At 47.2% G+C, this 14,280-nt stretch overlaps 1 protein-coding gene across 1 annotated transcript; it reads right to left on the bottom strand.

Annotated features, from left to right (window-relative positions):
• Positions 1–202: 202 nt before the first annotated feature.
• On the bottom strand, positions 203–13,521 carry ANKDD1A (ankyrin repeat and death domain containing 1A; the record flags this gene model as incomplete). The annotated part of the gene is made up of 15 exons (XM_084293222.1): positions 203–264; positions 682–813; positions 1,228–1,429; positions 2,811–2,906; positions 4,027–4,125; positions 5,095–5,193; positions 5,439–5,537; positions 6,061–6,159; positions 7,147–7,245; positions 7,695–7,793; positions 8,415–8,519; positions 9,010–9,108; positions 9,684–9,782; positions 10,442–10,545; positions 13,488–13,521. 15 exons carry the CDS (start codon positions 13,519–13,521, stop codon positions 203–205), a joined length of 1,527 nt encoding a protein of 508 aa, XP_084149348.1.
• Positions 13,522–14,280: the final 759 nt, after the last annotated feature.

The following is a 14,280-nucleotide window of genomic DNA, read 5'->3' as shown; positions in this document are numbered from 1 at the left end:
AGAGGCATTTTAGACTGCTACTGTTTGCTGATATCCTTGTAGTTTCAGACCAAGAAGGAAGCAGCAATGACACCAGCTTTTTATGACAAGAAGCCCTTAAGTTACAGCTGCCTTCTGGTAAGTGACAGAGCAAGTGTTTCTCTTGTAGCTCTTAAGACAACCGATGACACATCAGTGAAGGAACCACTACTACCCTTCAGTTTTACATGGCCGTGCACTTCCGTGGAGAAGCAGAGTCTGCATTTGCTTTTTTCCGAATGCTTTCTGTAAAAGAGGAGAGAACGTTCTCAGTTCTAAGGGGTGGATATATCTTACACATCTTGTTTATATATATATATATATATATATATATATAAAATCTTGTTATATCTTACAACACCATTCAGTGGTGCTGTAGGTTTACTAAAGGATAACTCTTTGATCTGTTTTTACTGGTTATTGTCCTCTGTTAAGTATCCTGCTGCAGAGAAGGCTTAAAGCTGTGGAAGGATGTGTTAATTTATCAAAAAAAAAGGGGAAGAGAAATGATGTATAGAGTGGTAGTAAGGGGGTGGGACAGGGCGGAGTACCTTTGAGCTCATGTGAATTGGTTTCTTTCAAGTTTTTTTCCTGTATGTTGTAAAACAACAGAATTCAGCTAGAGCTTAGTGTGTGCTATTCAAAGGAATCCAAAAGCATTACCAGCCAAATCCCTTCTTCCAATGCCCACAAGACCTTCATACAATCCCTTGATTGGATTTTCTCCTGCTGTGATCACACCATGAAGCCAGATAAGCAACATCCTGTGGCCATGCTCTCTGTAGCTTTTAGTACCTGGCAAGATGAAGCCACAAATCAAATCCTGCACTTCGCAGCCCATAGCTCTAGAGATGATTTCTGAGTTGCTGAGTTTGGGTACCCCTATGCTTTGGATTTTACCATGAAGCTCTGAAGTACATTCTGGCTTAATTCCTGGTTGTGGTATGATTGGTAGATTAATATTAAACTTGATGGAGTGGGCAATGGATGAACTTGGGCTTGTCAGACAACCTTTTATGTCAATACAGAATTTCCACTTTCAGAGCATGGTTCCTTGCTCGCATTGTGCAAACTATGGGATTCCCTGGGGTGACCGACAGATCACCAGCAGTGATCTGCTTCCAAAACTCTGAACCTGCTAAGGTATCCATGAAGTTCTAAAGGGGATTATGCGTGAAGTATGAAAAATACCTGGGTAATGTTTTATACCTGTCCATTGTTGTTCAATGGCTCTAATGTGTGCATCGGTGAACTTCCAGAAATGTGCCAGCTTCTTCCATTCACCAGGTTTGAGGTATTTAGTAGCTAATCTCCACATTACTGAGCGAATGTGCTGCGTTTCCACCCTGTGGTCTTGCTTAAAGGTCAAGTGCTTTGCCACCCAGGAGTCAGAGTCACTGTTCAGGTTGTCCTACAAAGCCAGAACAGGAGTTTCAGTGTGAGATGCTGCAGAATTCTTATCACGGTCTTTTGTGTGAGATTCAACTTGAAGTGTCCTGCTGCTTTTAGGCTGTAATCGAGTTTTCCTGCTGGCAGTGAGGAGATTACCATGAGAACAAGATGCAGTTTATCTGCTCTAGGTCTGCCTTGTTTCCTTGGCTGCCGATCTCAGTGCAGCTGGGACAGCAATGCTCTGTTGTGTCAGTGTTACTGATTATCAGCCCATCATCGTGCTTCCTGGACTGACACCTGCACGTGCCCTCCTGGTGTTAATGAGACCTCCTCAGTACCTGTCCTTCTGCTATCTCCCACATCCTCAGCTCTGCAGGTCGCTGTGAGTTCATTCTGGTGCGAAACATTTCTTCTATTGTCTTTTTCACTCTAACCGTGTGTGTTAACAAATCTGTTAATAGCAGCTTTGCTGTGGAAGCCCATTCGAATCACAATTGGCGTTTCTACAGTGCCTTTTATCAGGGACTTGTATGCAGAATCATTTAATTAAACTTCACACGCTCACCTCCTTCACATGCCAGACTGCAAAGAGGCTAAATGACTCTGCCTAGGGCTGTCTGGGAAGCCCGTGCAAGGCCCTGATACACAGCATTACTTCTGAGGCTGGGCCTGTGCCACCTTCCTTTCCTTCCCCTCTAGAGTGTTGTCCTTCCTGGTTTTGGGGGATGCACAAAGTCCTATAAACACAAGGAATGAGGTGTTTGGCTGTGCTTGTGTTGTGCCCTCTGCTCAGACTGTGTTGGACACAGGCTTGGGGTAGGTAGGGTTTCAGTTCAGGGGTTAAGGCAGATGAGCAGCTGCACCCTATGTGCTGGAGACGCTGCTGTGCCACACAGGGAAACACAGGAGGAACAGCCCCAGCTGGGGGGAAGTTTGAGAAGGAAGTTGGTTGTATGACTCCAACAAGAAACAATCACTCGGCTCATGGGAGATTAGAGGTGAGCTGCCTCCTCTCTGCTGCTGAAACCCCCAAGGTCACAGTTGGTGACCTCAGCCCAAGCATTTTCGGGCTCTGAGCTTCATTTTCTCCTTCTGGGAAAAAGAAATAACGATACCACACCCTCTTCTACAAGGCTTTTGGAACAACTGCCAAAGAATCTTTGAAAATCCCTGTTCCCTTCAGCACAGCCTGAGGCTTTTAACAACAGAGGCTTTTTTTTTCTAAAAAAAATAGGGAGTGTCTTAAGTAGCTGCAGTTGACATGGTGAGGGCTTTTGTTTATCTAAAATGAAAGTTGAGGTCAGGATGTCATTTTGCAGTTGGTAATGTGGAATCTCAGGGGAGAGGATAAGCTACATCTACCCTGTAAAACACAGGAGATGGTGATACACGCTACTCACCTTTTCCCATTTGTAAAACCGATCGGCTTTGATAATCATGTCTGCCACGTTGATGTGATTGCCTCGGGCAGCGACATCCAAAGATGTTTTTCCTTGCTGCAATTAGAAGGGGGAAAAATGAGCTGGAAAAGACCTCGCACGCTCAGGAGGTTCAATCTCCATGCCCACCTGGCAGTCTAACAGCAGGCGGCACAGCCCATTGAGCTTTGTACCTAGCTCTACCTCTATTTTCCACCTGCAAACATTGTCTCAGATGTGAGTTAACTTCAAGCTACTGTGTGCAGGACACAGAGAGTCATTTTCCAGGCTCTGCAGCATCTCCTCTGCTGCCATGGGGGGGCTGTCAGATTGGCAGCAGTGCCTGGGAACACATCCTGTAACCCCCAGGGGGATTGCAGTGTGCTTTCAGGCACCCAGGAACATGGGATCTTCAAAGGACCAGCTCAGTGCTGCAATCCAAGGCCTTTTATAGCCTTCTGCACAGCAGGTTTGCTGACACGTGAAGCTGAAGTGATTTATGCAGCCTCATTAACTTTATAGGATCCACATATGCATGATTAGAAATGGTCTCCTAGGAGAAGCTGATAGGACCATGAAAATGTAACTACACTCCTTACGTGAACACAATTTTGGATGAACTGATGGATATATATTAATATTTGAGTCTGCATGAGCTTTAACCCAGGTGCAAATGGCAGACACTACGTTAATCTCTGCCCAAGCCCACTTCAACATTTTCCAGGCATCTACGGGGTTTTCAGGCTGCACACAACACGCATGATTCCTCTAGAGTTCCTTTTTCTTATTTCAGGGACAGAAATCCTGGACACTGGTGCCAGATTTATACTATCCAGATACTTTTTACCTATTAAAACATGCACTGTGATCCCTGAGGTATATTATTTATCATTACTCTGTAATATCTTTGTTATTATTGTATGCAATAGCAAAAGCAGAAGTAGCAGGAACTGGAACAACTTTGGGAAAAAAATTTGCTCATTGTGTGAACTGTTTTCTACCTTCCTAACAACCAGTCACCTCCTTACTGGAAAACGCATCAAAATAACCTACTCTGTGCTGTTTCAAGACCTGGAAATTCCCAGATTTTAATATTATCAGTAGCCTTTCTTGAAAATTAGGAAAAACAACAGAAAAGACCATCTCTATTTTCCCTCCATACCCCTGTGGAATCTGTTCAACTCACAGAGACAATTACCTTGTCTGTCAGCTTCAGATTGACTCCTGCAATGAGAATCATCTCAGCAATGTCCTGCCTGCCGTGCTCTGCAGCGATGTGGAGCGAGGTCTGCTGCCTCTGCAGAAGGAGGGTGAAAGGATTAAACTTCAGAGGGGACAAGTGTGAGGCTGGAAAATAGGGCAGAACAATACCAGAAGGAAGCTTTGGAAGAATACAGTCAGCTCTGCCCTCATTCCCCTCCCTCCCTTTTTCAGCTGAGGGCCAAGCACACTCCAACGATGAACTGGAACTGGGTTCCTCAGGCTGAGCAGAACTGGTTTGTCCCTGGACTAGCACCAGCACTGAGTGGTTTCTGATAACGCTTCAGTCTGAAGAAGGAAGCTCTTCAATTCCATAAAGATCCCTGGGGTCACTTATAGGAATATATTATTTCTTGTTATTTAAACATTTTCTATAGGCAGATAGCTTGGCCAAGGGAAGAAAGGGTCTGTGCCAATTCTTTGTTCTGGGGACACAGGGCCTGTTTAATTTGGATGCATTGTAATCTGTACGCACTTTGGGATTATTCAATGGAAAAAATTAAAATCAAACACAATATGTGGCAATTTTATGGTGGCATGAAGAGAGAACATCACCACAAAAAAAAAGAAGAAAATTAACCAAAACGTTACAAACAAGCTACAAATTTGTTAACAAAGCCACTCATTCACAGAATTATAATCTGGCAAGACAACCAGCTACCTCCAGGGCTTGCTTCCCGTTCTCAGTCTCCAAAACATTTTGCAGAATATCTTTTGGCCTGAATTTTTTCCCATCTGACTCCAGCAGGGAGGAGAGAGTCTGCTTATGCAATGTCTCTGTACACAGGTCCCAGGGACATGGCACAGCCCGTGTGTTGAGAGCTATCAAGTGATGACCTCACTGCAACACTCAAAATCATTTCACAGGCTTCATGTTTCCTTAGTTGTGCTCCCAGCTTCTCCCCGTTTTAAAGCACTCCTCTTTAATCCTGTCCCTAAGGTGATCAAATCCTCCACAAAATGGACTCACGTTTCACAGACAAAAGAACAGGAGCTGCAGGCTTACGTTATCTGGAATGTCAAGGTCACACTCCGCATCGATGAAGAGTTTCACCATTGCTGGGAAGTTCTGCAGCACTGCAATGTGGGTCGCCGACGCGTTTTGCTGTGGAAAGAAGATGCTGTGCTTAGGAAGAGCTCACCTCATGGCATCAAAAAGACTGTGCTGTGCCTACAACGTCCACACTAAGACAGCTGCAAGCCTGGACTTGGGGAGAACTAGGGATATTTCCCCATAAGAACAGACCCCACAGCAGCACTGGTCCTTGCAGAGTTGTTTTGTGTTCTTGTAAAGCTCCACAAACCGGCTTTGCTTATTAGGAAGTGATGAGAGCAAGGAGTGGGACTTACATGGTTAACAGCATCTATGTGGGCTCCTGCATCCAAAAGGGTCCTGGCGATCTCCACGTAGCCGTGCAGTGCTGCATAATGAAGGCAGTTCATTTTCTTCTGAGAGGCATATCAGAAGAGACAAATATTAGGGCTTCTTCTCAGAAGCTGTAGCTGTTACAGACTACGCAGAGATATCCCTGAGATATCCCCCCAGAGATATCCCTGCTTCCCTCCTGCACCAGCCCCGTGCCCCAGAACTGGCAACTTTATCATCTCCATAGCCCCCTGGTCCCAGGGCAGCTTCACCCACCTCTTCATACAAAGCTGTGTGGGTTTTCCTCTGCACTCCCTGCTCTATTTTTTTTTTCTATTTCTTCCAGCTAGGAAATTTAGATTTTCCCAAATCTAAGACATTTCTCCAAGTGCCCTGTCACGGTGGCATCAGGAGTGGAAAGGAATCTCCAGAGTGGGACTAGCCTCTGGGACCTCAAGGCTCTTGCTGGAGACTTAAGTGACTAAAAGCTTGAGGCTAACCCTGCACAAGCTGCTGGCTGCTCCCACACGGCTGCACAGGCACCGCAGGTGCTGTGGCCACGCTAGAGAAAGCATCTGGGAAAGGAGTCACCTCCACAGAGCTCACCTGGGTTTGGGCATTGACATCGGCACCTACTTCCAAGAGCAGCTTCACGCAGTCACAGTGCCCACCCTCAGCAGCCAGGTGCAAAGCTGTGAGTCCTTCCTGGAACAAGGCAGGATGAGAGAGGCAAAAAAGGAGGCACGCAGCTCTTCTGTAGGCAAGGCCAAGATAAAGGAGAACCAGCAAGCCTCTACCCCATCTTCCGAATCCACATGGTAAAATACCAATGCTGAGGGCCAGAGATATCCAATTGATTTCACATGGGCACTGAAGACAAACTATTTCCCCAGAGTATCTCAGAGACAGACAAATGCAGAACTGGAAACCCCTAGCTCTCAACCACTGCTCCCCCCTTCTGAGGGAGCTCATTTCTTTACAAGAAAACAGAAACCAGCAGAATTCTTAAGTGAATTAACCTCGTGTTATTGCTGCTCTTGTACACAGGGCAGCTATTCTGGGGTAACAAATACTACCAGTTACCAAAGTAGGTAGTTTCCATTTTCTTCCAGATCTTAGTGACAATCAAATATATTTTGCAAGGACTGTACCCAAATAAGACTAAAAAAAAAAATTGCTGATAAACTTAATTGGGAGTGTGCTGTGGAATAAATACTTTACTAAGCCAATATTTGCTACCTAAGTCATTAACCGTGTTCTAGCCACAGATTTTTTTGAAGCGGATCTATCAAAGAGAGATCTCAAACAGAAGGACCATATGTTCAGTGGCTAAGTCAATACTATAAAGCACACTGAAGTTTAGTTTAAAACACATTCAATAACCATTTAGGCACTTGAATGTACAAGGGTCAGGGAGAAAAACTGAGATAATAGAGTGATAAGGTAGCTCTGCAGGTACAGTAAGAAGAAAATGAGACATTTTAGAATTGGATATTAGTTCAAGAAGGATGTTGCTTTTCACTGATACTCTGCAAGTGTAACCTCCATTTATAAACATACATTTTAGATAAAATCAGCTACCTTCTAAACCTCAATAGTAATCATTTAGCCCGACGACTATGGCAGGAGAGTATTTCTAGAGAGAGAAAGAGCAGTATTGATGTGATTTTCAATTTGTTTAAATGTACTTACTAAGTTCTTCTCATCAAGGCCCACCCCGATATCTACAATCCTCTGCAGCACTGAGAGATGTCCGTTTTTAGCAGCTAAATGCAATGCTGTATTCTTTTCCTGAAAGCAAACACCACTTCTTACACACATATATATATATATATATATATATAAACTTCATACATAGATATGTATCACTGGACTGAGTGTTCATACAAGACAGTTTTGCACAGAGTATACCCAGGGTGACTGAAGAGGAGGTTGTAACCAGTAGTAATAGTCTGAAACAGTCCTGTAATAGGAGCAGCAGGGAGGCAAGAAACCCAGCTACCTTAAACCACAGCATGGCCCACCTGGCTGGCCATTTATCTGTCTGAAAAGTCCTGGCGAGAAATCCTACATGGACTGAGGCACAAATGGGTTGCAGGTGGATGAGGAAGAAAAGCCCTGACATACCACAACCAGGTACAACCACTGACAACCTGCACTGGCCTCATTTGGTATCCCATGCCTGATTCTCACATCCTCTGATCCTTGGACTTTATATTCCCTTGTTCTTATGCTCATACCTCGTCTTTAGCATTGTGAGAACAACCCTGGCGAATCAGGAACTCCACCACTTCCAGCTGCCCATACTCTGCAGCCAGGTGAAACGCTGTCTTGTCCATCTTTGAAAAGAAACAGAAAGAAATGCATTCCAAGCAAGTCTCAGAAAGCACAAGATCACATCATCTGCTGCCAGCAATACAATAATGCCTTGGGCAATAACCCTGTTGCTCAGCACGGTTAGTGTTCACAGAGGGGAAAAGTGCTACACTTCAAAAACAGTTAACTTTTATTCTGCAGTTAACTTTCATTCTGAGTTACTTTAAACAAACCTAACAAAATAAGCTGAACAGACTGGTGCTAACCCACGGGTGCTAACAACCCCAAGCACTCTAACAAAACATGGGAAAGGAGATCTTTTTAGTGTTAATTTCACATAAATAGAGGATGATTAAAAGTTTACTAATAGCAACCAGGGATAAAAAAAGGTAATTAATATCTGAGACTCGAGTTACCAAGCGAGTCAAAACCACTTCTGTGGAAAGGCAGATCTTGTGTCGCTTCATTTAGCCCCCAGGCATCAGAATGGGGATCATTCTAGGAACCATGAGGGCCAGGGAGCAAAAATGAGTGTGTGCCAGCTCAGAGGGTTACCCTTGGTTATAAGAAAGGGCAACATTCCTGCTCAGCTCGGCAAAGCAAGATGAGATCTAGCGAAATAAACATGTGAAGAGCCTTCCCACCTTGTCTGTCTTATCCACATGCACGTCCTCCAGGTCCTCCATGATGAACTCCATCACCTGGATGTGTCCCCTCTGAGCCGCACAGTGCAGGAGGCTCCTGCCATGCTGGAGAGGAGATAAAGGCCAGTTTGTTTAGCAAGTCAAAGGCTGCAGGACAGGCTCTTTTAACAACCTATTCTGGTTAGCAAAGTGATGGGATGTCTCCCTGCACCTCCAGGGCTAAACTACTTCATGCTGCAGACAGCATGTTATGACTCTGAAGTATTAATGCTCGTTTCAACCAAGGTTTATTTTAAAATGCATGGACTTCTGATTTCCTAAACCCATTTACCAGTTCTCTAACACCTTCCATGGCGGCACTGCCCAAATGTCAGCTGAGGAAGCCCTGTACATCCCTGTAGCTACAATTATCACAACTGTTTTAGGAATAAATCTAGGCTTGGAGGTGAAGATGACCTCACCCAAGGTCACCCTACGAGGCAGAAGTGCAGATGGCAGCCCCTGCAGCAGATGCTGTCACACACGATTACTTTAGCTAATAGGTAAACCTCTCTCTGGCTCTGCATGATGAACCCAGGTACGGCGATTCTCTCACCTTATTGACACAGTTAATCTTTGCCCCAGCATTGACGAGGATATGCAGGACGCGGAGGTGGCCGAACCATGCAGACAGGAGGAGGGCATTCATTCCAAACTGGGCAGAAGAGAAGAGAAATACTGGTAACTAAACTGCAAACCACAACCATCCTCACCCCGGAGGGAAGCTGCTCACGAAGCTTCCCAAATATCTTTATTTCTCTCTCTTTTTTTAGCCGCCAGTTTCTTCAATTACTATTATTCCTGCCACCGATGGTCTCAGCAGCAGAGCAGAGACCTGCCTCTTATCTTCCACTTCCTAGTCAATGGTTTCAGGCAAGAAAGATCTTGCAGGCTGTCACAGCCTTCCTACACGCCTCACCAACGTGACCAGAAGAAGCCAAGCATCCCTGTGCTATACATAACGCCTCACATTCTCCCAGAATACTTCCTGGTCACTGTGCATGCAGGGAAAAGGCCAAAAGACAATGCACAGAGGCACCCTAAAACCAGGCTTGCTCCAAAAAGTCACTGCACCTTCTTTGCAGGGAGGTCACAGCTTCCCAAGTACTGCAATACCTTGTGCCACCCCCTCAGGACTAAGGTGCAACCCGTAACCCAGCACCCAGCCCTCAGCACTCCCCCAGCACAGAACACATTTGCAGAACAGGCAAGGGAGATCTGCCTTCGTACACTGTCTTCGTCATCCACCGGCACGTCGTGGTCCAGAAGCAGTCGCACAGCGTCCACGTTCCCTGCTCCCGCGGCCCAGTGCAGGGCAGTTCGGTCTGTCTGGTAGAGAAGGAAGGAGAGAGGCGAGGCTGATGTATGCACAATGCACGTGTATCCACCACCCTCCCTGCAAACCCAAATCTGCCATCCAGGGAGCCAGAATTCCCCGCACCATACTGGGTTTTCTTTGGCCACAGCCCTCTCTCTTCTCTCTGCTATCAGGCAGTGACCTCTGCTAGTCACCTTCTACTTAGAAATTACAGTTGTGGACCACAGCGACAGCACAGGAGTGTGAAGTATCATTGCCCACGGATGGATGGATTGGTGCAAACCCATATTTCCAGGAACCTACTGATGAACACTGGGAGAGCTGCACCAGGAGCTAATCAGTCCCACAGCCTCGGCATACAGAGACAGCCAAATCAAAGCCAGTCGCTGCAGCCACGTGTATCTGGCACACTGGTTCCACTGGGAACCATGAATTATTATCCTTCCTCGGTGCTCCCAACTTCCCAGTCTGGCCCAGATGCCAAAGCTCTGAGTTTCAGAGTGTTGTGAAACTGCCCAGTTGCCACAGGCCCTATTTGGCACTGGGAAGTGCATTTTAAAGCTTCGGCCGATTGAGCAGCTAATGAGGAGGGTAGTGTTTCGGAGCTGCAGTTCTCAAACACACCCTCAGCGCTTCCTGAAAAATGGAGGTGGGAAAACCGAGGACTCACGTTGTTTTTGGCTCTGATGTCGACCCCTCTCTTGATGAGCTCCTCCATCCTGGCCGTGTCGTTGCGCTTTGCTGCATCGTGGAACTCCTTCTCTGAATGAAGCACTGCAGCAGAGACAGAAGAGCTGGCATTGAAACAGAGCAGGCATGGAGCAGCATGCCCCAACAAACCTCCCCTTCAGCTCGCCAGCCCTAGTGGCTTCAGGGAAGGCAGACTGCAGAAATATTCTCCCAGGAAGAAACTCAGCCCTATTAATGCTAGCATGCCTGCTGGATTCGTCTTCTCCCACTGTCTCCCCTTCCCTGAGCACCCCTGAGCCACATCAGTGCTCCTCCTGTTCTACCAGTTTCTCTTCTAATTCAGTGTCCCCTGTTTGCATGGATTTGTTCTAGCCCCAAAAGCTTTTGATGTGAGGTCTTTTTGCCCTCAAACCTTTTGATTTGAGGTCTGTCATCTGCCAAGGCCCAGAGCTGGTGTGAGGACTCCAGCAGAAGGCACAGACCCTTCCCTCCATCCCTCCATTTACACCCTGCTGCTCTACAAAGATGCCCTTACATGTGGTCCTGCTGCCTTGCGAGCCAAATCAGCCGAGCAGCACACAACCTCCAGTCTGGCTGTGATTAGTGTTGCATCTCTTAATAGACTGTGGCAGTTCTTGCACATAATTTACACAAATGGCAGTATTTGTCCTGCACAGCTAGGCACAATTTAAGGGTGTTTACTCTCCATGCTGGGCCTTGCCTCAGCAATCTTCTCCTTGATCGAACAAACCTTCCTGCCAAGAAATGAGGGCAACGCGATTCTGGGCCTGCTGCGGCCTGACAGGGAGGCTCTCAAGGTTTTTGGCAAGGCTGCTGCCAGTCTTTGTTGGACTCCGTCTCTGCCCTAATGCTTTTGGGGAATTCTTTAGAGAAGGGATTGAGTAGGACCCTCAGCCTGTCACATCCTGCTGGAGAGCTGGCACAGACACTCTGCTCCCTTCTATTCTTCTCCAGATCTCAGGCTGCAGTTTGAGTGTAGTGGGGAATCAAAGCAACCTTCATTTGCTTTCTCCCCGGTGAAGAATACATGCATATGTCAATCAAATCTGTTCATGTTTTAAGCCAAACATAAGTCTATACATGACTCTTCAATCACACTCTTGCTGCTGCCACACACACCTCATCCTCACTTTCAAACCTTGTCTTTATAAGCACTTCTCGATTCCTTACAGGATTGCACAGGATTGTCAGTCTGTGAGCACACCTGTCCTCTGTCCTTTGCTCTGTAACATAAAAGGTGTCCCTGCCTGTGAAAAGGTCCTCATAGGTGAACAGCTACGAGTACAGCGCTGAATACCAAATCCAAATTCACACTGCAAATGCAGAGCATCAGCAAATTCATTCTGCTTACGCTCAGGCAAAATAAGCCTCAAGCAGCTCTGCTCTCCACAGGTTCCCACAGCCCGAGGATTGCAGGAGCAAGCAGGCTGCCTGCCCTCACCAAAAATCAACCCCCAGAAGACTCAGCAGAGGCGAAGAGCTGGCCTAGGCGGGGACGGTTTTGCTCAGATAGTTCATCTGTATGGATGAAGTCGGAGGATGCTGAAAGGCAATGATGCCAGGCAGGTTCTCAGCTGTGTAAATCCAAGTAATTCCACTTGCTTCACTGCTGATCTAGATAAGGATAAGCCTCTGCCTTAGCGTTACCTGATGCATAATCCACTTGTGAACATCTTCTGCTAATTCTATGGGGCTGCAAACCTACAGGCATAACACTTCATTAATACTGAGAAAACGTTATCAACTGGACACTAGCCACAAGCCATAAAAAGCCATCAAAACATTTTTTTGTCCCTGTCCTATCACATTCGGGGGATAAACGAGAGATTTTCTGTCTAAATAGCACTACCCCACCTCTCTGGAGGGCGCAGAAAAAAGGCAACCCTACTGTGGATTACTAGGGCAGCAGAGAAACTTAATTTGAGAGAAAACCTGGAAATATGTGGAGTTTACACAAATTATTAATACCAATGTCTACACACGACTTCCATATGCTTATCTCCATTCTGTAGAGTAAACTCTAGGTCTCAGTTAAGCAAATATCACATCTCTCCAGGTGGCAGAAATGCGTTCCTGTGTTTTATGAGCCCACAAAACCCCGGCAGCCCTGCCAGGAGAAGCCGAACCGTCACTTGACTTATTCTTTCATCCACCTGCCACGATGCAATAACAAACCTTTCATCGCTCAGGGTGTAGAAGCTGAAATTTGTTTGTTTTCAGCGACATATGGGAAACACCTCGACAGGCTGGGCTTCCTCCTTAGCGCCCACGCTGTGGAAATGAGCCCTGTAAATGCAGGTGCGCTCCTCAACGTGCCACACACCCACCGATAAGAAACGTTTTGGTACGTATTTAGCAGTTCCTCTCACTCTTTCGAGCTTGGATTTTGGGGTATTTCATATCCTGTGGTAATGAATATGGATTTGTTTATCCCAAACAACGCCGAGCACAATTTAAATGCTTCCTTGCTCGGTGCAATGCACCAGCTCGCAGGCAGTGCATTACATAAGAGATTTTAAAAGGCAGCAAAGAAACGAATGCACAAAAACGTGCTAAAACTGCCTGCTGGGCTCCACCAGAGCCTGCGGGACACAAAGACACCCCATGAACACCGGTGACTGGAGGCCGAGAGGCCGAACTGGGAGCACTGGTGTTATCTGGGCGCTGGGGGGGCTAAAGCCATCTCCATTCCTCCACACCCACCCCGCTTATTTCTGAAGGGAGCCGCACGTTTTATTAATCTTTACACCATTTATTCCCAGGAGGTGGGGGGCGATAGCAGAGGGGAATTGGAGCTGGGTTTAAATTGCTCCTAAAACCACCGCCGGCATGGGGGCGGCGGCTCCGTGAGGGGCACCCGCAGGGACCCCCCGGGAGCCCCCCTCCCGCCTCAGCCGCCCCCCGGAGGGCGGCAGCGGGCCCGGGGAGGCCGGGGTCGGTGTCGCCGCCTTCAATCCCCCCCCTCACGGCGTCTGCCACCTCCTCCCCACCGGGACCCCACTCACGGGTGTCGGCCTCCGAGGCCAGCTCATCCCCCATGCCGCGGCCCCGAGCCGCCCTCCGCCGCCACCACCACCGCCTCCCGGGCGGGCTGAGGGCCGGGGCTCCGCCGCCTGACGGGCGGGCCGAGTGTTGCTGCCACGCCGCCGCCGAGCGGCTGTTTTAAGTGGTGTTTGAAGAGAAATAAAATGCAATAAAGATGCTTTTCCACGCGCGCCGCGGGTTGGGGGGGTTTGCACTGGATAGCGGAGCAGCCAGCCGATTTGTTTCGTCGTGACAGGGAGAGAGGAAGGGGGCCTTGGGTCAGCAGGCAGCGTTTCTTAAATCCTTGCTTTTTATTTATTGTATTTATGTATTTATATTTAAAATATGACGTTTTGGGATGACTTCAAGGGGCAAATCCTGCTACCGACGCTTCAGTCAGGGTGCCACATGATCGCTCCTTCAGCCAGTGCCGCCTGTTATCTCAGGGTGGTTTCAGAGCCTTCACTTTGGGGCTGTGGGTGGTTAAATTCTGTTTCCAAGCTGATTTGGGAGCACAGGGATTTCTATTCTGTGGAAAACATGGGGTGGGTTGCTTTATTTTACTTTAAAGTAAGGTTTAGGGTTGGTACTTTCTGGGGGCTCTCACCACACGGCCGAGGCACAGCAGCAGGTGCAGAAGGGAGTAAGAGTGCTCTTCACCCAGGTTTTTAGTTAATATTATCCTATTTCAACATCCTTCTGGGTCTGTCTTTGATTTTGTTTTCCATTTTTATAATTCTAGGAGGAAGCAAGCGGGCACTGGTTGAGCTGAGG

The sequence above is a fragment of the Netta rufina genome (genome assembly GCF_964035555.1).
Source record: "Netta rufina genome assembly, chromosome: 11".
NCBI lineage: Eukaryota > Metazoa > Chordata > Aves > Anseriformes > Anatidae > Netta > Netta rufina.
The sequence above is the reverse complement of the archived record's forward strand: the minus strand, read 5'-3'. Positions and strand labels throughout refer to the sequence as shown.